At 39.4% G+C, this 23,539-nt stretch overlaps 1 protein-coding gene across 4 annotated transcripts in view; it reads right to left on the bottom strand.

The window, feature by feature from the left end:
- Nucleotides 1–20,146, bottom strand: part of LOC143038110 (histone-lysine N-methyltransferase eggless-like) — a 230,375-nt gene extending 210,229 nt beyond the window's left edge. For 2 of the 4 annotated variants that reach the window (XM_076207097.1, XM_076207101.1), the window contains exons 1-4: nucleotides 20,023–20,146; nucleotides 6,724–6,782; nucleotides 1,506–1,654; nucleotides 1,153–1,310 (exon numbers count right to left, since the gene is read on the bottom strand). In XM_076207097.1, the coding sequence (XP_076063212.1) occupies nucleotides 1,153–1,310; nucleotides 1,506–1,654; nucleotides 6,724–6,782; nucleotides 20,023–20,038 (382 nt within the window). In that variant the 5' untranslated portion in view covers nucleotides 20,039–20,146. Of the gene's footprint in view, nucleotides 1–1,152; nucleotides 1,311–1,505; nucleotides 1,655–6,723; nucleotides 6,783–10,477; nucleotides 10,499–10,582; nucleotides 10,646–20,022 lie in introns of those variants that run through there. The other 2 variants (XM_076207099.1, XM_076207100.1) reach the window with 2 other exon arrangements.
- Between the last annotated feature and the right edge of the window lie 3,393 nt (nucleotides 20,147–23,539).

Genomic DNA, 23,539 nt, shown 5'->3' with positions numbered 1-23,539 from the left:
TATGGGCTCTAGTAATGATTTTTCACAGGACACCATTGCCCAGGTTGTAGCCTTAAAGAAATCCAGTCATACAACAAAGGAAACAGGTTGTTGGTGTGTGTTTACGAAGTGTTACATGCTGGGTTGCCAAATTTCACTAGGGTGGCCTCTCTACTCCCACTCAAAAAAATGAGGCCTTGAAAGGCACTGAAGATCAGTAAAAGGGCCCAGATTATTGTAAAACTTCAGTTTGAGTCTAATTCATGAATGACTGCAAGGAAAATCAAGGAAAGTAATCGTGAACTGTTTGGCGAGGTGTCAATCTGAATTGTGAATCACAGGATGGCAGCGCTTGAGTACATGAATCACCAACCTGTCAAGAAATCACTTCTCACCCTTAAACAGAGGCTATTTCCTTCGTTGTACAACCAAATTTCTTTAGGGCTATGATCCAGACAATGGTTTCCTGTGATAAATCCTTACTATAGACCATATTCACAACACTGGGGGGCGTTAGAAGAGGTGGCAGTGGAGGTTGAGAGGCAGAGACACACAGGGCACTGGCAGCATAAATCCTCCCTCCACGGTGGCAAGACAACAACTGAGTATGTTGGTTTCTGGTAGGAAAATTAGTTCCACCCACAATGCTACAATAGTAGGTGGCACATTCAAATGGTGAAAATTTTTTACCCCCTTAAGGGTGTTTCCATTTGTGACATTGCATTGGTCCACTGGCCCTGGTGAACCAATCTTATGTCCAACACTGTATATTTTGTTGTTGACTTCCTCCCCCATATGCATTTTGTGAAATTTTCTGCTATATCCTTTGTGAGTGCCCAATGAAAACAAGTTTTCTCTGATTCTTTTATAAGGAAAGACTGAAGTAGATCAAAACAGAACAGTACAATTCAATAACAAGAGAATAAATGTTCAAACAAGGAGCATGGCAAGATGAGAGCCATATGAGATCTAACAAGCCACTTGCCACCATTACGTGGAATCTGCTCCTTTTTGCGACTTTAATCACAATAGGGTGTTGTATTCTTTTGTGTTCACAATATAGAGCTTTCCACACCTAAGAATTCTACTATTTGGGCTTGCACTGTTTAACCATTTATGTTTGTGAATGAATTATAAAGATATGGCAAAACAGTGACATAAATGCATCCTTACCATCACTAGGATCTGACTCTGACTCAGTAAGAACAACAGTATCTTTGGGAGCAGGTAATCTTTCTGCTAGTAATGTTTTCCCTAACCTAAGAGTCTCTACAAAAGAACACTGTTGATCTTTTGCAGCCAATGCACATGGTGCACAGACTTTAGTTTTCCTAAGATAAAAGTTGAGAATTACTAAATCATACTACTGATGGAATTACAATTATGTATAACACATATATTTAATAATATTCAATATTTCAAGCTCAGGGACAAAAATTAAAATCTATTTAACAATCTGATTCTTCAAAATCTGAACTAGGTCAGTTCAGTATTTCTAAATATTCATGGCAAGCATATTTTATTACCTTGGATATAATAGAACACCATAATATCTCCTTACAACTTCAGAAGCCTTTTCTAAGTCCTTTTCTGCTCTACAATCCGGATTGAGACACCTAAACACTTTGGGTGCTCCACTACGTCTTTCTTTTCTTTTTTCATTTTCAATGATGATCTGAAAAATGTAGCAACAATAGGATCAAACAAGTGTTGATATGGAGGAAATTAAATAAGTCACAGAGAACCCCAAATTTTCACAAAACCTCAAAGAATTCCATGTGGTAAGACAGATATGTGAGAAAGCTATAGGAAAAGGTAAGGATGTTTTTTGGGCTCTTATGGATTTGGAAAAGGATTATGACAGGGTAGACAGGAAGGCACTGTAGGAGATACTGCAGATATATGCCATAGGAGGAAAGCTGTTACAAGCAGTCAAGAGTTTTATGAGAGTAGTAGAGCTTGTGTTAGGATTAGAAATGGAGAGAGTGGATGGTTTGAGGTAAAGGTGGGACTTAGTTATGGATGTGTTATGTCGCCCTGGCTATTCAATCTATACATGGATGGGGTGTTGCGAGAGGTGAATGCAAGGGTGGTGGGTCAGGGGTTGGAGATGGTTAAAGAAAATGGAGAAAAGTGGGAAATAAGCCAGTTGTTGTTCGCTGACAACACTATTTGTTGCAGGATAAGAAAAAAAGATGAAGAAAGAAAAAAATCATAAGTGGCCTATACTAACATTGATGGATTAATTTTGGGACTGAATAAACTGATTACTTGTTAGAAGAAAAACCAGACATAATAGGAACTGTGGAGATGAAATTAAGGGGTTCATTACCACCCATTAATGTTGAAGAAGGGTTATACAATAACTGGATTAAAAACAGAAATTAGAAACAGGAAGAATCATGTTCGTGGCAAAAAAAAAAAATTGAATGTGGCAAATATTATGGAGGGTAAAAGCAACGTAGAACTGATCATGATAAAAGTAGAAGACAAGGACATAAAAAGTAAAAAGTTTGTGGTGGTTTATGTGCCCCCCAAAACGAGCTCTTAGAAAGAGAATGAGCATATGAAAATGTTAGATGACACAAGGCATTCATTAAATGAGATACTAATGGGTGGAGTTATCCTGGTAATTATGGGGGACTTTAACAGCAAAGAAATTTGTTGGGAGGACATGACAGTGAAAGGCGGAGAAGACTTGTGGGGTAATGTATTACTGGACATGACCATGGAATATACAATAACACAGTGGGTCAATGAAAACACCAGATACAGAAGTAATGAGGAATCATCAAGACTGGATTTAATAATTACAACAGAACCTGAAATTGCGGATAAAATTGAATAAAAGACACCACTTGGAAAGAGTGACCATATACTTATAGAGACTGAACTATAGGAATAAATATATATAGAGGGAAATGAAAAGTAATGGAAGAAAATTAATTAAATTCTTTCAGAATGCAAATTGGGAAAAATTCTACATGGAAGAGATAAAAAGGGAAGAGAAATGGGAGATCTTGATGGATAATTACAATGAAGGAGTGAATAGGCATGTATCAAGACAGAAACAAGAGAGTGTACATTAAATGTTGGTTCAAACAGAGGATGCAGTGAGGCAAGAGATAGAAGAGACAGAACTTGGAAAGAATGGAGAAAAGATGATAAAAAAAAAGGCAAATATATATAAACTATAGAAATGAGTATGTAAAAATGTGAAGAGAGGAAAAAAAGAACAAAGAAAAAGACATTACAGAAAAATGCAAAGAGCAACCCAAACTATTCTATAGATATGTGAATGGTAAACTTAAAAATAAACAGGAAATGGTGAAACTACACCAAGGAAATACAGAATACACATAAGATCTAGAAATGGCCGAAGTCACGAATAATCACTTCAAGTCGGTTTTCACTAGAGAGAAGGTACAATATTGGGCCGAAGGAAGTGAAGTGCAATCTCCCCCCCCCCATGAGCAAAATAATAACACAAAAAGAAATAATGGAACATTTAACAAACCTTGATGTTAGGAAATTGCATGGCCTGGATGGAATTGCAAATTGGATTCTAAAAGAATGCAAAGAAGAACTACATACATACATATACCAAAGGCTCTTGTCCCCCTTACACAGTGGGTAGCTAAAAAGAAAAAGGCATAGAAACCACTCCCACCCATTCCATTCCATCCCCTACATATTCCACTCCCCTCCACCCTTCTCCCTCCCTCTCATCTTGGCACCTCCTGGATGACGGGTCATCCCTGCATCCTGTCCACTGCCCTGGGTCAGAGGCAGTGTCACAAGACACAGCACATTCATAGCAAGGCCGCTTCATTAAATCAGTGACCCCCCCTCTTCATCCCCTCATGCAGAAAAGGAGAAAACGGGGAGAAATCCCTTGGCTGCGTCAAATCATTTCTCATACATACTTCCTCACCCCCATCCCCCACCTACTCCCCTTTATGTATCACAGCATCACCCATACACAACCTTTCTCCATTCACCCCTATCTTCTGTCCTCTCCCATCCTTCCTCAACAGACATTCCTCTCTTTTGTAATGCCCCTTTTACCCCATCCATCCATCTCATCCTAGGACGCCCCCTCATATTCAGTCCTTCCACCTCTGCCTTCCCCACCTCTTTTACTCTTTTTTCACTCATTCTTTCCATGTGTCCTAACCATCCTAATACTGTGAGAATCAACACCGTGTGAGATCGAAACCTTTATTGGTACGACGTTTTGCTTGTTACAGCTTTTTCAAGTACAGACATATGGCAAACACTCTGAGTACACATAGGCCGACGGGGAAGGAACTGGGAGAGGTTATCAGGGAGGAGTGGGTGGTAGGTGGAGGGGCAGAGGGGGGGGGGTGTGAGAAGGGGACGGGTGGGACTTGGTGGAGATAAAGGAGGACATTTCGGACAGTTTGTTGAAGTGGACTAAGGGGGACATTTCATACATTTGTATAATGCGGGTAACAGATGGATGACGGGTGGGACTTGGTGGAGATAAAGAAGGGCATTTCAGACAGTTTGCTGAAGTGGACTAAGGGGTACATTTCAAACATTTGTATAGTCCACTTCAACAAACTGTCCGAAATGTCCTCCTTTATCTCCACCAAGTCCCACCCGTCCCCTTCTCACACACACCCCCCTCCACCCCTCCACCTACCACCCACTCCTCCCTGATAACATCTCCCAGTTCCTTCCCCGTCGGCCTATATGTACTCTGAGTGTTTGCCATATGTCTGTACTTGAAAAAGCTGTAACAAGCGAAATGTCGTACCAATAAAGGTTTCAATCTCACACGGTGTTGATTCTCACAGTCTTGTCGGCTTTTGCCATTGTGTTTCATCCTAATACTCTTTCATCAACCTATCTCCCAACTCCCTTTCCACCCCTGTTCTCCTCCTCACCTCCTCATTTCTCACTCTATCCAGCCTAGTAACCCTTATCATATTTCTCAAACATTTACTCTCAAAAACATTCAAACTCTTCTCTTATGTTCCATGTTTCTGTCCCGTACAGTGCTGTCGGCACAATCACTCCTTCATATAACCTCCTCCTAGAATCCATTCCCAGATGTCTATTTCTCATTACACTTTTTAATCCATCAAGGCATATACTCGCTTCTCTCAATCTACATTCTACCTCCACCCCCACTCCTCCCTTTCCTGTCACATTTGCACCCAAGTATCTAAAACTATCCACTTCCTCCAGTCTCTCTCCCTTAATGCTCACTTCCAGCATGCTGTCACTCTCTCCCCTTGTACATCTCATCACCTTACTTTTGCCCACATTTATCTTCAGCTTCCTTCTTTCACACACCTTCTCACACTCTGTCACTAACTTCCTCAATCCATCCTCTGATCCTGCAACAAGTGCAGTGTTGTCAGCAAACAACAACTGGCTTATTTCCCACTTTTCTCCATTTTCTTTAACCATCTCCAACCCCTGACCCACGACCCTTGCATTCACCTCTTGCAACACCCCATCCATGTATAGATTGAACAGCCAGGGCGACATAACACATCACTGACAAAGTCCCACCTTTACCTCAAACCATTCACTCTCTCCATTTCTAATCCTAACACAAGCTCTACTACTCTCATAAAACTTAATTGCTCGTAACAGTTTTTCTCATATCCCATATATCTGCAGTACCTCCCACAGTGTCTTCCTGTCTACCCTGTCATAAGCCTTTTCCAAATCAATAAAAGCCCAAAAAACATCCTCACCTTTTCATATAGCTTTCTCACATATCTGTCTTACCACAAAAATCTGGTCCGCACAACCCCTACCTGTCCTAAAACCACTCTGTTCCTCTCCTAATCCTCTCAATCAAGATCCTCCCATAAGCCTTCCCAACTACACTTAACAAGCTGATACCTCTGAAACTACTAAACTCACACTTGTCCCCCTTTCCCTTGTAAAGCGGAATGATACTGGAACTCCTCCAGTCCTCCGGCACTCTGCCCTCTCTTAAACAAACATTAAATAACCTCACCAGCCAGTCCACCATAACTGTACCTCCTTTTTTCAGACATTCTACATGGCACCCATCCAACCCAGGTGCCTTACCTGCTCTCATCATCTTAACAGCTGCTTTCACTTCATCCTTCCCTATTTCTCCTCCATTTTTCTCACTCATCACTCTCATTTTCTTAGCAATTCCCACTGTAACTACCTTTCCCTCCCTATCCTCCTTCACATTTAGCAACTCCCTAAAATACTCTGCCCACCTTCCTCTCACTGCCTTCTCTTCCATTATCATCTCTCCATCTGCACCTTTTACTTTTTCTTCTCTACTTGATTCACCCCCTCTTTCTCTTTTAATTTCTTTCCAAAACATCTTCTTATTATTTTAAAAAAAATTCTGTCATACTCTTACCCCATTTCACATCTGCTCTCCTCTTTGCTTCCTTTATCTTAAACTTAACTTCCTTTCTCTTTACTTTGTACCTCTCATACAATTCCCTCATCCTAATTTGTAGCCAATCTATAAAACCCTGCTTCTTCTTTTCTACACCCTTCTTTGCTTCCTCATCCCACCACTCACTACCCTTCCTTCTATAGATGAATTCCTGTTTTATATGCATACTCCTGCTTTGTCAAGAGATACAATAATACTTCAATACTTCAAAAGACATGGATGCATACTAATATATGAAGACACAGTTGAGTACTTATTTGTAAAAAAAATGAAATGCAGATATCCCAAATTATGAGTACATCTACAGCTCTTACCTCATCATCATCATCAGAGAGATTGATGACCTCTGCCATGGCAGCAAGAGCTTTAATGCCTGGAAGTACAAATTATTGCTTCAATAAAATACAAAGCAGTGCCAACTGCAATATTTATATTACTGGTCATGGGAAAAGTATATACAGGGTGCATATGGTTATTGTTTCATTGTTTCAGGGACTAGGTGTGGACAGAAGCAGGTAACCATATAATTGAAAACAAAAGAAACCAATCAGTATATGTTGAGACTGTGTCCCAGGAACACCTTGCATCCATGGAAAGCTTTACATTTCCTCATCTATGGAAAATGCATGTGGTGCTTGTGTTAATCTCTGGCAGACACAGCAGCAGCAAGATATCTGAATTGCTAAAAGTGACTGAATAGCTTGTCAGGACCGTCAGGAGGGAGTTGATTTCTTCTATGATTACGAAGGTGATGCTGAGAGGAAACATCATTCTTAACAATTAGACACCATCAGGGATGGTGAATTTGTCACTTAATTTGCAAGCCATGGTTGATGAAGACCCAAGCTGGTCCATGAGGTCCATTGCCAGAGAGCTGCAAGTGTCTGAGGACACTGTAAGGAAGTGTTTGCATGAAGATATCAGATACAAGTCATACAAGATGCATATGGGTCAACTCCTCTCCACATAGATGTAGAGCTGCTTTAAGAAGAACAAGAAGATGCTCAACAAACTGAAGCACCCTCTAGAGAACAACATGCTCTGGTTTTTTTCAGATGAAAAGAATTTCTACCAAGACCAGACCCACAACTCTCAGAACAGGTGGTTGGCTGTGTCCCCCAAGGATGTGCCAAGAGTCATGAAAACCAAGTTTCCTGCAACTGTCATGGTGTCTGGGGTGGTCTGCAGCAAGGGCCATGTCATGCCCCCCATTCTTCTTTCCCCAGGGTGAGCAATGAAGTGTACATTGATGTCCTACAGACCCATGTGATGCTGTGGATTGAAGAAGTAGTTGCTAGTAGACCCTACGTGTGGCAACAGGACTCAGCACCACATGACACCTTTAAAAAATCTCAGAAATGGCTCTCCAACAATTTCTTTGACTTTGTTACCCCTAGTGTGTGGCCCTATAACTCACCTGACCAACCCTATGGACTATTTTGTATGGGGTGCAGTTGAATGAGATACTACCTGCACCCCATGCAGACTAAGGATGATCTGATCAGTTGGATCAAGGTTGTCTTCACCAATCTCTCCAAGGAGGTCATGAAGAAGGCCTGTGCCAGGTTTTGAGGGCATGTTATGGACATCATTGATGCCAAGGGAAGATTCATCGAGTAACGAGACACCAGAAACATGCTGATACAGTCTGTTTTCTTTTTAGCAATAAATGCATTTTCAAATAAATTGACTTTTTTTACCCTAAAACTCTAAACAATTACAGTATGCACCCTGTATAGTAATATAAATTCTAATTACACAAGTTACAGAAATCTATGAACAAAACTGAGTACCACGTGAAACGATGGCAAAATATAAGAAAATGGTCACTGGCAAATATGGTCCAAATAACAGGATCCAATACCACTCACAAGTATGATAATTTAAATAATAAAGAAGATAATCAGAGAAAGACGAATGGATCAATTCAATTGTTGCCCTAGCTTTCCTCACACGATACCTATAGAATTACAAAGGCTGGTACTAATTCTCAGGCCCACCCACAGATATCTTTAGAAAGAATTGCAGGACTATCTCATGCATATGTGGAACTGTTTCTGCCACTAGCTAGTAATAGGGAACAATTGCTAGTTACATGATCTCCACTGGCAAATATGGTCCAAATAACAGGATCCAATACCACTCACAAGTATGATAATTTAAATAATAAAGAAGATAATCAGAGAAAGATGAATGGATCAATTCAATTGTTGCCCTAGCTTTCCTCACAGGATACCTATAGAATTACAAAAGCTGGTACTAATTCTCAGGCCCACCCACAGATATCTTTAGAAAGAATTGCAGGACTATCTCATGCATATGTGGAACTGTTTCTGCCACTAGCTAGTAATAGGGAGCAATTGCTAGTTACATGCTCTCCTTAAGGTAGGGTTACGCTAGTCAATGGAATGCTTGAAGTCCAACTTTTGCATTCATTCATCCTGTAATAAGTGATTACATGCAAGTCCAACATTACTGTTTAGAGATATTCCCACCTATCACATAAAAGGAGCTAAAGGAAGCCCTACTCTATTTAGAATGAGGAACTCTCATTCGTAGAACCAATGCCTATGCCAGTTTCTCAAATATTTCACTCCAAATAACTTTGAATGACTTACCTCTCTAAAAATGCACATTTGACAATCTTTGCATCTCTTATACACACATAAATTACACAGGACTGTATTTTGAATTTTTTATGTTTTTTTTTTTTAATTATTTAAGTAATCTGGTTATGCTGAATTAAAAATGATAATGGTTTTGGTCAATCAGATTAGATTATCGAATTACGCTGAACATTATTAAACATTGTTTTCATTCAAAATGTTTATTTTTTATAATGAGTATCAAAGTTATAAGATAAGGTTAATAATGACTTATAATATGTTTTTATTAACATTGAGAGTATACAGGAATATACATCAATGTGGAAGAAAAGACTTTTTCAATTATTTTCTCTTGTATTTTTCACCAGGCAAGTTATGTTTCAGACACTAATAGTAATCTGCTAACATGTTTATTTTCCCTCGTCCCTGATGCCTTTCTTTCATAGTGTGAATGTCTTGGTGGAATCTTTCACCTTGTTCTTCGCTGTAGTCTCCACAGTTATCAGAAAATAATCCAGATGCAATCTTAGAAAATGCATTTTTACTGACATACATGCTCCCAGAGCCAAACTCTGCATCAGTTCTTGATCAATGAACATGTATTCTGAACTTCTTTTGTTTCCAATGAAATTGTTCACAACTGATTTGAAGGCTTGTCATGCATTCTACTCTGTTTCACTCATTACTCTATCAAACTGTTCATCCTTCATTAGGCTTCTAATCTGAGGGCCACTGAAAATACTTGCATTCAATTTTGCATCAACGACTAGTGGAAATGTCTGCCTTATGTAGGCAAATGCTGGACTTCCTTTGTTGATTGCCTTGACAAAATTCTTCATCAATTCAAGTTTTATATGAAGAAGTGGCAACAAAATCTGATGAGGGTTGACCAGTGGATCAATAACCACATTGTATGAGCCAGGTTGGAGAGTTTCTCTAGATGACCATTCACTATGCTCATAGTGTTTGTCATCTGCATGGCTATCCCATAGAGAAACATGGGTATTTAGTGTAACCTCCTTGCATTCTTAATATTAGGGACACCCGAAAAGAAATATAAATATGAAATATTAGATAAAGGAGGTAACTGAAATATAAGATCAAATTACACTGTGAAAACATAAAACGGCATTTTTTTTTACCTTTAAATCAGGGGTGTGCAACCTTTTTTCAGAGGGCCACTAGTCACAACTCTGTTAGTATGGAGGGCCACATAACCTTAATATTTCATGTTATTTACTATGATTGAAGACATATTACGTGAGATTATACCGATAAAGATAGATAATTAGTTTATTACCGATTTTATTTAAATTGGGATCACAAAAATAAGAATTGTCCGAAACAAATGTATTTTCCTTACTGTACTTGCACTTGCACTCGTAATAACACAAACCACACAAAATGTTTTGCTTGCAAATTGTCTAAAGTCAACCACAAAACTGCAACATAAACAACTTACTTAGAGTTAGACTTACAGCACCGGTAATCACAAATCAACCACAACAAATGAAGTCACAACGGAGACTAGTGAGGCAGCAGTACTGACAGGCAGTAACACACGTACCATACTACCGTACGTGAATCATAGGTGTCAGACTCGTAGACAGACAGCCAAGGATCACTCAATCTAATAATTCAAAATTTCAATTAATATGTTATTTTCTGTTCTAATATAATTACAATCTGTACCATAGTGAATGAAATAGAAAAAAATATGGTGAAATTGGTACACAAGAATATGAATTTAGTCAAATTTTCAGTGGGCTCTAGTTGGTAACACACTCTCTTTCTCTCTCTCTGAGGGCCGCACTATAGCCTATTTATCTTTAGGAGAAAGGGCCGCAAAGAAAGCCTTTGAGGGCCGCAGGTTGCACAGGGCTGCTTTAAATCTTCACAAATCTTCCAAATATAGTGACTGTACTTCAGAGGACTGAGTAAGATTTTCATATTCTCATAACTCTCAGTAACAGAACTGAATGTGAAACAGGAACAGATGTAATCTTATTGCCAATGTTTAAAAGAACAGCTTTCAAACATTGACTAAACAAGTCAATGAAAAGTCTTCATTCCACTATAAATCAAACCCAAGGCTTCAACCAGTCCTCCAATATCACTGCAATATACTAATGAAGAGTTGTCATGAAGTGAGAAAAATTTATGAAACTCTTCATCTCTTTTGCAATACCAGAAATATGTAGTTCCTGATGCAAGTAAATTGTTTTCGTCAAGGTGTGAACCAAGTAGCTGGGCAGACTCTTTTGATAACCCTAAATCCCTTGTTAAGTTATTCAGTTGTGCTTGACTTAAAGGCTTTGGTTGGTTCTCATCTGGGATTGGAGGTTGATATGATGTAGAGGTGTCTATATCTTCATGATGGGTATCACAGTCTTCAGCAATATGTGTCCTTGGGTACACTTGGTACTAGAATTTTTGGACCATGAGCCATTGGTCTGGAAGGTACTGGGAGCAAAAAATGTCTGCCCCTACAGTCTCAGGACTCCTGTAGCCCACAATGAAAGAACAGGAAGCATGTGCAACAGAAGAAGTATATCATCCAAAGCCCCAGCATGAGGCAAGACCCTGTTGATGTCCAATCTGGCACATGATGGACCTAAAATATTTAATGCACTGTCCAAAAATATGAGGAACATCACATTACCCAGTGGACAAATTCAAAACTAACCTGAACAAATTCCTAAAATATTTGCCAGATGAGCCCCCAGTACCAGGCCACACCAGCAGATTTACAACTTCTTACAGTATTTTTTTACAAGTGCACGCATACTCGATATAGCAATAGAAAATGAAATATTCATTTTGTAAATTACAATATATCAATATCATGTATGTTTTTCTTGGCAGAAATCAATTATAAAAAACCCACCTAAAAGCAAATACACTACCAACCAGAGCTGTGACAATAGGTTCAAGATGCCATGTTGTCATCTGTCCAGTCCCGTCAACCCCAGTAGAGATTGGGCAACCCAGTATGAGCTGCATAGCTTTATGCAATGTGTTTCAATAATTGCAACATGATTTGTAAGGGAGACACACTGAGACTTCAGAGATTCTATGGCCTCTTGGAGCATAATGATCTGCTGAGAGGTGGCAGCGGTGGTAGCGGAGTTTGGGTACTCGGAGCCAAGCGTACTCACTTGGTACATCCATGCCACACATTAACCCCGGTCATTTCCATTGCAACTTGTCTGGTGTAGGTGGTTTTGGTGAGTCTGTAAAGATTGAACAGCCAGGGCGACATAACACATCCCTGACGAAGCCCCACCTTTACCTCAAACCATTCACTCTCTCCATTTTTAATCCTAACACAAGCTCTACTACTCTCATAAAAACTCTTGACTGCTCTTAACAGCTTTCCTCCTATCCCATATATCTGTAGTACCTCCCACAGTGCCTTCCTGTCTACCCTGTCATAACCCTTTTCCAGATCCATAAAAGACAAAAAAACATCCTCACCTTTTCCTATAGCTTTTTCACATATCTGTCTTACCACAAAAATCTGATCTACACAACCCCTACCTGTCCTAAACCCACACTGTTCCTCACCAATTACTCCCTCTGTTCCTCTCCTAATCCTCTCAATCAAGACCCTCTCTCATAGGCCTTCCCAACTACACTCAACAAGCTGATCCCTCTGAAACTACTACACTCACACTTGTCCCCCTTTCCCTTGTAAAGCGGAACTATACAGGCACTCCTCCAGTCCTCTGGCACTCTACCCTCTCTTGAACAAACAGTAAATAACCTCACCAGCTAGTCCACCATAACTGTACCTCCTTTCTTCAGATATTCTGCATAGCATCCATCCAGACCAGGTGCCTTACCTGCTCTCATCATATTAACCCTGGACAGGACGCTGCGCAAAACGCTTTTTTGGTTTCTGCGCATAGACGCCTGGCATGATCTCGCTTGTATTTCAGGGACCGTTAGTCATTCACCGGCCTCAGTAGAAGCAACATGTGTGTCACCTCTGCTCCACCACCTTCACCCGCTATCGTCCTCCAAAGTTGTAAATGGTGCATATCTGACACCACACTACCGTTACTCGGGTAAGTCACGCAATTGCAAAAGTTTTGCATTTTACATTACTGCATTATTACTTAGTGAAATCATTTTATTGTGTTTATCGGAAAATATCAGTGAATGGTGTAGCTACCCATACCAATCGCCATATTGGATCGGAGGGCAGCGAAAATTTGATTTTGAGGCTAATTTCTAATTTTCAATTTTTTTCTATTATCAGATTTCAGCATGGCAAAGAGAAGCCTGATGGAGGAGGAGTATTTGCAGGCTCTTTTCATGAGTAGTGATGAAGAAGAGCCTTCTACAGTGACTTTTGAGGCAGACAATGTCTGTGACGACCTGCACGACGCCCTAACTTGGCTTCTGTGTGCGAAGTGCCATAAGCCTGCCATGTAACTCACAGGTCAACTACGTCTGTGACCAGTACCATCGCGCGTGGTAAGTTTCACAATTTTTTTTTCCAGTTTATACTTACTAAATATAATTTTTAACATGTTTGCCCTCATCTAGGGCCATTGTAGATTACTTTTGCAAATTTTCATGCATATCCATCAATTATTAGTACTCTATATATGTCTTTCTTTTACGTAAATTGCGCACGGTAAGTGTTACATTAAAACTAAGCCTTTGTTTTTAGCTTTTAGTCACTAAATATAATTTTCTAAGGTTTTTTCATCATCTAGGATCATTGTAGATGACTTCTGGAAAATTTCATCCAGATCTAATAAGTATTACTACTATAGATATAGCCTTCCTTTCACACCAAATTTTTTTTAGTGATTTTGTGTATAAAAAAATGAAGTTTTTTCTTTTCTTTACAGATTTTGCAGTTTTGCTCCAATCAACAATGTTCTTACGTCAATCAACTCAAGAACTCTTCTACTTTTAAGAAAATACTTGTTCTTAGTGGACTTTAGTATTCTAAAGTGTAGTGTCTGTTATTTGACCAAATGTCTATTAAAAAAAAAAAAAATCGTAATCATGTAGGTAAAGTGTTATTTTTATATTCAGCGTTTTTTTTCCCTTCACCAGTAGAAAGTAGTCTTTATATTAATAAACTAAAAATAAATAAATAAAGAAGGGCGTAATGGTAACTGGGTATAAGCGCTCAAAGTGAAAGTAACAAATATGACACCACGCTACCTGTAGCGGGAGAGTTTGTCCACGCTACCTGTCCAGAGTTAACAGCTGCTTTAACTTCATCCTTCCCTATTTCTCCTCCATTTTCCTCATTCATCAGTTTCATTTTCTTACCATTTCCCACTGCAACTATCTTTCCCTCCCTATCCTCCTTCACATTTAGCAACTCCCTAAAATACTCTGCCCACCTTCCTCTCACTGCCTTCTCTTCCATTACCATCTCTCCATCTGCACCTTTCACCTTTTCTTCTCTATTTGATTCGCCTCCTCTTTCTCTTTTAATTTCCTTCCAAAACATCTTTTTATTGCTTTCAAAATTTTCTGTTATACTTATACCCCATTTCACATCTGCTCTCCTCTTTGCCTCCTTTACCCTTTTCTTTACTTCTCTTTTCTTTACCTTGTACCTCTCACACGATTCCCTCGTCCTAATTTGCAGTCAATCTATGAATGCCTGCTTCTTCTCTTCTACACATTTCTTTGCTTCCTCATCCCACCACTCACTACCTTTCCTTCTATTTCCTCCCACCCTCCTTATTCCACACACCATCTTTGCACACCTTATGACTTCCTCCTTGAACCATCCCATTCCTCCTCCACTCCTAGTTCTACTCTATCCTTTACTCCCTCCCACTCCTCTTCCTTTTTTCCTCATTTAAGCAGTTCACTCTAAGTATCTCTCTACCTTCTGCCCTTTTCCTCTTTCTCCACTCTCAATTTACCTTCCACCAGAAAATGATCTGATATTCCCCAACTCTCTCCCTTTAGAACATGTACATCCTTAACTCTTCCTACCATACTCCTGGTCACCACTATATAGTCCATTAATGCTCTATCTGCCACCCTTCCATCCACCACCCTCTCCCATGTGTACTTATGCTCGACTTTCTTCCTAAACACTGTATTTGCTATCATCAACTCTTTCAAGACACATCTCCACCATCTGTTCTCCACTACAATTTTTACCTGGAACTCCATACTTCCCAATCACTCTGTCTATTGGTTCATTTCCTACCCTAGCATTAACCCCTTCCATACGGTGCCGCACACGTAGGCGTCATGAGGAGCAAGTGGATTCGCGACGCTGCCATATCGGCGTCTTGATTATATTTATTGTAGTCGCCCCTGTGTTTTTACATTCTCCCAAATGCGCCCTTAATCCCATTCTCTGTGGTTTTCAAAATTCGCGGGTGAAAGAGAGAACGATCGATATAAGCGGCGACTATATTTTATGATGCGAATATTATTTCGTTACGTCGTACGGCTGGCATTGGCTGCTGCCCGCGAGATTTAAGTCCCGTATTGAAGTGGTTAAGGTCTCCCAATACAACTACATTGACATTTCTCCCTAATCCCTCTATGCACTCATTTATATCTACCCAAAAAGACTCCCTTTCCTCTACGCTCTTCTCACTACCAGGTCCATACGCACTTACAAAAACCCACATCTCCCTTCCCAGCTTCACCTTCATCCACATCAACCTTGATGAAACCTCCTTCCACTCCACTACCCGCTTACTTATCTCATCACTTACTAGTATAGCCAAGCCTTCTCTACCTCGTCTCCTCTTCACTCCTGAGTACCTTCCAGCTACACTCCCAAACTCACAGTTGCCCTTTCCTTTCATTTTAGTTTCACTCAAAGCCAGCACATCCATCTTTCTTTTCACAAACATACTGCCTATCTCTTCCCTTTTACTCTCATCTGTACAGCATCCACACATATTAAAAGACCCAAACCTTAGGGTATTGGTTGGAAAACTCCTAGACCCTCTTATGCCTTTGTTTTTTAGGAATGTCCCCTTTTGGGGCTACAGGTAGTAGGACTCCTAATCCCAGCCCCATCCCGTTTTTTGTCGCCTTTTATGACTCAAATGGAAAGACTTGGTGGTAGCATTCTCTTCCCCCACCACAGGGTCGGCAAAAAAAGGAAACGAATATTCAGAGAAATGGTACAGGACAGTAACAAGGGGTTGGGGGACAGCATAACGGAGGGATAGTCGTAGTATAATAGTGCCATAATTTCTCTGTGAACAGAGTTTTCCTCTATCACAGACAAAATGATTAGAATAAACAACAAAATGAGGGAAATTTCATTAAGAGATTGAAGGTTTTATGTCTGTTATGAGGTTATCTACAATTGTGCATTTACTGTGTGGTAATCTGTATGCAGGAATGTAACATGGTTTTGTGTTTTCCTGAAGGGGTATATGGTGCTGAATAAGGGGTGTTACTCAAAGGGGTTCACCTGGCAATGCTATGGTATGTCTAAAGTTGTTGCAAAGAGTAAAGTCTGCTTGTGCATCTGGGAAGTCTATGGGGTTGAGATGTGATACATGAATGGGTTCCTGTGCTTTTAGCATATTGGGTGTTGTGGTACACACTTGTGAAGTGGGGAATTTGTCCTCCATGAGTTGTATACATGAGGGATATACCAAAAAAATCACAAATATTAGTGCCAAATGTGAGATGGAGGGGGGCATTAGTATCATTTGCAATCAATATGCATGTGTGACCTTTCATGTTGAGCTGATGGTGGAAAGTAGGGAGATACCATTCATGTGGCTTGTCTCTGGCATACAAATTACATTGGTGTTTGGGGCCTGGAAGACTCGTATGTGTACTTTTGTATACTCATGAGGGAACAGTGTTTTTGAGCTGATGATTACTGCATGAGTGTGTTTGAAAGTAGATAACACTTGTGAGACTGGGGCAGACTGAAGGTTGAAATCTTCAATGAGGGGTAAGACATCTTTCTCAGTCAATGAATTATTGATGGTATTGAATGAGTTTCATTTGACGTTTTGCTGATTTTGACATGTGGGAGTAGTTTGTACATCTGTTACATTTGGAATGCATGTTGACAGCTCTAAGCAAGGAAGGAGAGGTGGAATCCTGAGGGGTTTATAATGGTTGAGCAGGTGTTGGAGCTGTTTGTGTTAGGCTGTTGGAATTGTTGAATAAAGCTCAATTGTCAGATTACCAATGATCTTAAGCTGCTCATTTCCGGAAGAAAATAGGCTAAAAAGCAATATTCTTACATCAAAATATTTTGTTCTTGGTGCCTTACCTTTATATTTTTACTCAGAAAACTATTTTGCCAAGGTTAATAACCAAATTTGCATTTAAATTTGTGATTTTTTTTTTTTTTTTGAAGAACTGGGCATACACTTGCACAAGATAATTTGAATACCTGCGCATGCGCTGAATGCTACAAGCATTCAAACTGAGACATACTTATTCCAACGGGCTGCAAAAGATAGCATTGTAAACAGTACATGCACGGTGGTGGCGCCATGAGCGGATTCGCCCGTACCTACATATTACGTCTATGTACAGTGAGACCTCTCATTAACGGACAAATTTCCAAGTCCATGTATCATTTTGGTCATTCTTCTCAGTATTGATTCTAGTGAATTTATGTTCATTCTGTAGGACGGACACCAAAACTGTACCGCATAGTCAAGGATGGGTCTAACTATCGCTAGATAGAGTTTAATAATTACCTCGGCAATTCTATTTGTTACCATCCTAGCAATGAAACCTAATGCCCTGTTAGCTTTATTTCTGGCTCTAATGCACTGCTTCCTGGTTTTAAGGTCCGGACTCACCAGAACTCCCAAGTCCCTCTCACACTCAGATTTTTCTAAAAACGTGTTATCTAAGATGTATCTATTTTTGGGGTTGTGTATCCCTACGTTTAACACGCTACACTTAGAGATATTGAAGTTCATTTGCCATTTCTCCGACCATATTAACAATTTATTAAGATCATCCTGCAGAATCTCTGCGTCGTCTCCTGACCTAATTAGGCGTCCTATTTTAGTGTCGTCCGCAAACTTACTAACATCACTATTTATCCTATTGTCTAAGTCATTTATGTACATAATGAACAAGGGACCCAAAACCGAGCCCTGGGGGACCCCGCTAGTAACATTGCCCCACCTAGATTTTATTCCATTTATGGTGACCCACTGTTTTATGTTACTAATCGAAGCTCTAATCCATTCTAACACTTTTCCTCCTATGCCATGGGCTTTGATTTTATTTAGTAGTCTCTGGTGAGACAACTTGTCAAACGCTTTGCTAAAGTCAAGGTAAATAACATCGTAATTTTCATTGTTATCTGATGCGACGCTTATATACTTTAGTGTAAAAGGATAGAAGATTAGTCACACATGACTTACCCTAGGAGAAACCATGCTGTGAATCACGAATTAAATTATGCCCTTCAATGTGTTCTCTGAGTTTATCTACTATTATGTTATTAATTGAATTATTTGAACTATTTTCTTTAAAATGTGTGATTTTCATGTAATTTGATCAAAGAGAAGTTATGTTTTTATCCTCTGTAATATTACCGACCACAGCTACGATTCGTCCAGCCCACCATCTATGATCACTGGTGGTATGGATCAAACTAAACTCTATTAAGTTTCTTACTATTGTTATTAGCGTAATAGATTGCATATAGTTGAATTATTTCAACTATTTTCTTTAAAATATGTGATTTTCATGTAATTTAACGGTATTCGTAGCTCTGGTTGGTAATTTTGCAGAGGATAAAAACGTAACTTCTCTTTGGTCAAATTACATGAGAATCACACATTTTAAAGAAAATAGTTCAAATAATGCAACCATATGCTAATCTGTTACGGTATTCATAGCTGTGGTCGGTCATTTTGCAGAGGCTAAAACATAACTTCTTTGATCAAATTACATGAAAATCACACATTTTAAAGAAAATACTTCAAATAATCCAACTATATGCAATCTATTACACTAATAACACTATAGTAAGAAACTTAAGTGAAGTTTGATCCATACCACCAGTGATCATAGATGACGGGCTGGACGAATTGTAGCTGTGGTCCGTAATTTTGCAGAGGATAAAAACATAACTTCTCTTTGATCATATTACATGAAAACTCATGCATTTTAGAGAAAATAGGTCGAATAATGCAACCATATGCTAATTTTTTATATAAAATTGTGCATTTCAGCAAAATCCGTCCTTGTTCAGGTTTGGTCAGCATTAATCGGCTATTAGTGAGTAGGAGAGTATTCATAGCTGTGGTTAGTAATTTTGCAGAGGATAAAAACGTAACTTCTCTTTGATAAAATTACATGGAAATCACACATTTGAAAGAAAATAGGTTGAATAATGCAACCATATGATAATCTTTTATATAAAATTGTGCATTTGAGGTAAAACAGTCATTGTTGGGGTTTGGTAGGCGATTAGTGAGACTGCACATTTTGGCCTGATTTTCTGGGACAAAATTACTTTGTCCCAGAAAATCAGGCCAAAGCATGGGATGCAGAAAGATGCTTTGAGTACAATGCAATTTGAATTATCCTTCTAGCTATCCTAGTTCCCAAGATATTGCATTTTAAAAGGTACAAAATCAGGCCTATTTTGAAAATAGGCCTGATTTTGTACCATTCAAAATGCAATATCTCGGGAACTAGGACAGAAGGATAATTCAAATTGCATTGTACACATAGCATCTTCCTGCACCCCATGAGAACTACTTCAGCTCAAATATCAGGAATTCCAATTTTATGATGACCTAGCTAACTCTACAAAACACATGAAAACACTATTTCAAGATACACTAATATTTTTATATTGAGCTTGAATAGTGATATTCGATCCAAATTTTTACATTACATATTGTTAATGCCTTCATAGTGATCATTTTCTTATTTGAAATTCGCCGTTCTAAAATCGAATTATCTGAATTTGGTAACTCAGCACTGGGAAAAGAAATCTAATATATATGTCTTTTTTCATACTCTTATGAAGCCACATGTACTTACCGTTCTTTTGTGACATGTAAACTTGATTATAAATAAACTTGAAACATGACAATGTGTTACTTTTTACCAAAGAGCAACAACGCGCGGCATCGTCAATTGCAGAAAGTTTGTAAACACACCAAGCGTTGTCTCCATAAGAGATTAGATTGAATGATCGTTGGTTTTGTCGAAATGGTCGTATTATAGCTTTTGTTGCATAATAGTTCTATGTGGTGGTGTATGTATAGTACAAAAAATAATACTGGATATCATGACATCAGGTTAGACGATTAAAGACATATGTATAGAAATGCGCCATGGAAATTCATTTATCCAAAGTATAGGTGGAATGTTTAGGGATGATAAAATACTATTATAACTAACATCGACAAATTTCATTTCAGGTCCGCTCTAATTTTAATCAATAAAAATCCACATAAATCTGAATGTTCTATCACATTATTTATAAGAATAACGGTACTCTTTGTGACGTCAGAAGTAAAATGGCGGCAATTCTGCTTCATCGCTAGATGCTTTCCCTCGGAAAAAATGCATGTTGGTAAACATTTAAATCTGTCGTCATTAGAATTACTTGTATATTTTGTTCACTCTAATGGGTAATTAGTTACTAGAACTTTATATTCAAAAGAAGAATCTTGCTAAACAGCTAACAGCATGACCGATCATTTTCCATTTATTTTTAGAAATGTCTCTTCACTCATTTATTATTGGACCAACCAAGTGATGTATCTAAAAAAAAAATTCCTCTTTCCATTTGTATTAAATTATTACATAAAATACTCTTGAGGTCACAAATACAGTCCCGTAAATGTTATCTAGATTGTGCCATCGTTGGGTGATCTCATTCGCTTCGGACAAGTTGAGTAAAGGCGACGGTTGCCGTTCGTTCAAAATAACATCTGAAATAATATAGTAGGGAACCCATCCTACACATCAACATTCAGTGCTACTGCATCGCTGAAAAAATAATTACATTGCTCGGTTTTCGACCAGAGCGCTCGTGCCAATCAGCCAGTTGGGACTACACATGAGATATACCAATCACCAGTCCCAATGTAGTGCCGGGATTCGGTTTCTATTATTTGTTTACGTATATTTATAGGTTCAGAGAACATATCAAGAATCAAGGCGATTGTAGATGTAACCAAACGTAGGTGGTAAGGCGTACCCCCTCCCCTTGTCATTTCTCTCTATCTGGTACGTGTCGTTCCTATAGCAACGGAACCACCTTATCCACCCCTACTGCACCCTCCAGATTTTAGCGGGAAAGGATGGCGTGCCCCCGAGCTTGGGGTATCTACTCGTCCAAATCCGTTAAAACATAGCTTTGTACTGGGGACCGACCAAAATGTTCCCCTTTTTATGGGAGAAACTGGGAGAGTTGGGATAATCCTATAACACCGGAAATGTAGATAATTAGAAACGACGGATGTGAGTAATTCGATTACGATGGGTGACGACATACAAGTTATACAAGTGGGTAAGTGGACGAAGCCGATGTCAAGGGGGAGTAATAGGATGGCGATCGGGTAGAGCTTGGCGCCGGTAAAGGAAGTAGTAGCCATACGAAAGCGAGAATCCCATCAATTTAGATCGGTTCCTCTGTCTCTTTCCTTACTCCTCCACCTCACCGAGATACTTTGTAATATCATGGAATATTGTAGAATAGTAATGATATAGATGTTATATAGTCACATGTTGTTATATATGCGATATTAAAGGTTAACTAATAAGGTTTACAAAAAAGTGGTGAGTATTTGCTAGATGTATGATTTAGTCACTTTGATAAAACAATGCAAAAATCAATCCTAATCATTACGCAATGTGATGAAAAAAAAGCCTATCAAAATATCGGGAGCAGACAGGCGCGGATCTAGGAACAAAGTTTGGGGGGGGCCCGACGGCAGAATTTTCGGTTGTTTAACGAGCATTAGCATTACCGTTTATCGTACAATAAAATCCTCACACGGGGCACCAATGTAGTGAGTTCCAGCGATAAACCTTTCATATATTTAACCAAACAGCAAAACAACCATTCAATGCGGCAGATACCAACAGAAAGAGAGTCGAACGCAGCGGTCACTTATATAGGCGGAAATTAGCGGAAAAACAGTCAGCGGAAATCAAGATGTTATCGAACCTTCCAGAACTTTCCAGAACTTTCATAAATGATACAATGATAATAAAAATGGATTATAACATGGATTAAACATGGATTATAAAAATGAAATAGTGAACTGAAATGAAATCGGGCCAAAGGGCCAAAGCCAAAAGGGGGGGGCCCGGGCCCCCTGGGCCCCCCCCTTATATCCGCGCCTGGGAGCAGACGAACTTTTCCTTTGCCGATCTCCTGCTGTTCTCGTAAAGCTGTGACTTCAACCTCATTGTTTACATTCTGATGCATTCATATGCGTGCATTATACATTTCCATGCTGCTCTTTCAACTTGATCAGTGATCTGTTATATTTCGTGTGTTAGCAAGGTTTTATCAAGCATTTAGTTCGAAATTGTTCTATTTTGTCACCGCAAATTGAAACAGTGATTCGACGAAACATTCTGCTGCGGATGGACTCCATTTTCATTCTTTTCCGAAAGATCTTGTTCGCAAAAAGGACTGGATCATTCGGTGCAGACAACACGAGTCATGGAAGCCTAGACTGAAAGCGAAACTCTGTTCGAAACATTTCGAGAAAAAGTACACTCGGGACCCTGGCCTTACCGAGTCACTAGGAATTAGCATGAAGCCCATTCTAAAAGAAGATGCAGCACCAACGATTTTTGTCATCGACAAGAGCCCATGTTTGTCAAGCAAACGCCGTCGAAGGAGCACTGCTATTGAAAAAAGACAACGCCTGGGGGTAGGTATATCAGTCTGTATCATGTGTATAGGTAGGCCTATGTTACAACGCTGTCACCGACAATCGTTAATAAGCATAGTTACTCACTCACTCCGGTGGTGGTCGGGCCACTTGCTGACCCCTCACCGCTAGCACCAAATGCCTCCAGACTCTACGGTCCTGTGCCACTGTCATCCAATCCCGGACATCTGCTCCAAGTCCTCCCTCACGTTATCCATCCATCTTCTGCGTGGTCTTCCTGGGAAACGTCTTCCTCCTACCACCCCATCCATCATCACTCTCATTGGTATTCTTTCTTGTTCCATTCTTGCAATGTGGCCGGCATACTGCAGTCGTCTTGACTTTATGATATTCATGATATTTATTTGGCCTGATGTTTCCCTTAGCTCTTCATTATGCCGCCTTCTTCATTCTTGGTCTCGTTCGTCGAATACTGGGCCCAAAATTTTCCTTAGTACACTGTTCTCAAATACAAAAAGATTTTTCTCCATTTTCTTAGGCTCCAGGCTTCGCATCCATATAATAGAATGGGTTTTATTATTGTATCATATATTCTTAGTTTGGTCTTTGTTGATATGCTCCTTCTTCCCAGTGTATTTTGGAGGCTGTAATAACATCGGTTGGCTGATGCAATTCTTGATTTTATTTCAGTGTCCATC

The sequence above is a fragment of the Oratosquilla oratoria genome, chromosome 23 (assembly GCF_046742065.1).
Source record: "Oratosquilla oratoria isolate Oo_2021 chromosome 23, ASM4674206v1, whole genome shotgun sequence".
NCBI lineage: Eukaryota > Metazoa > Arthropoda > Malacostraca > Stomatopoda > Squillidae > Oratosquilla > Oratosquilla oratoria.
Note: the sequence above shows the minus strand (reverse complement) of the source record. Positions and strands in the feature narration are given on the sequence as shown.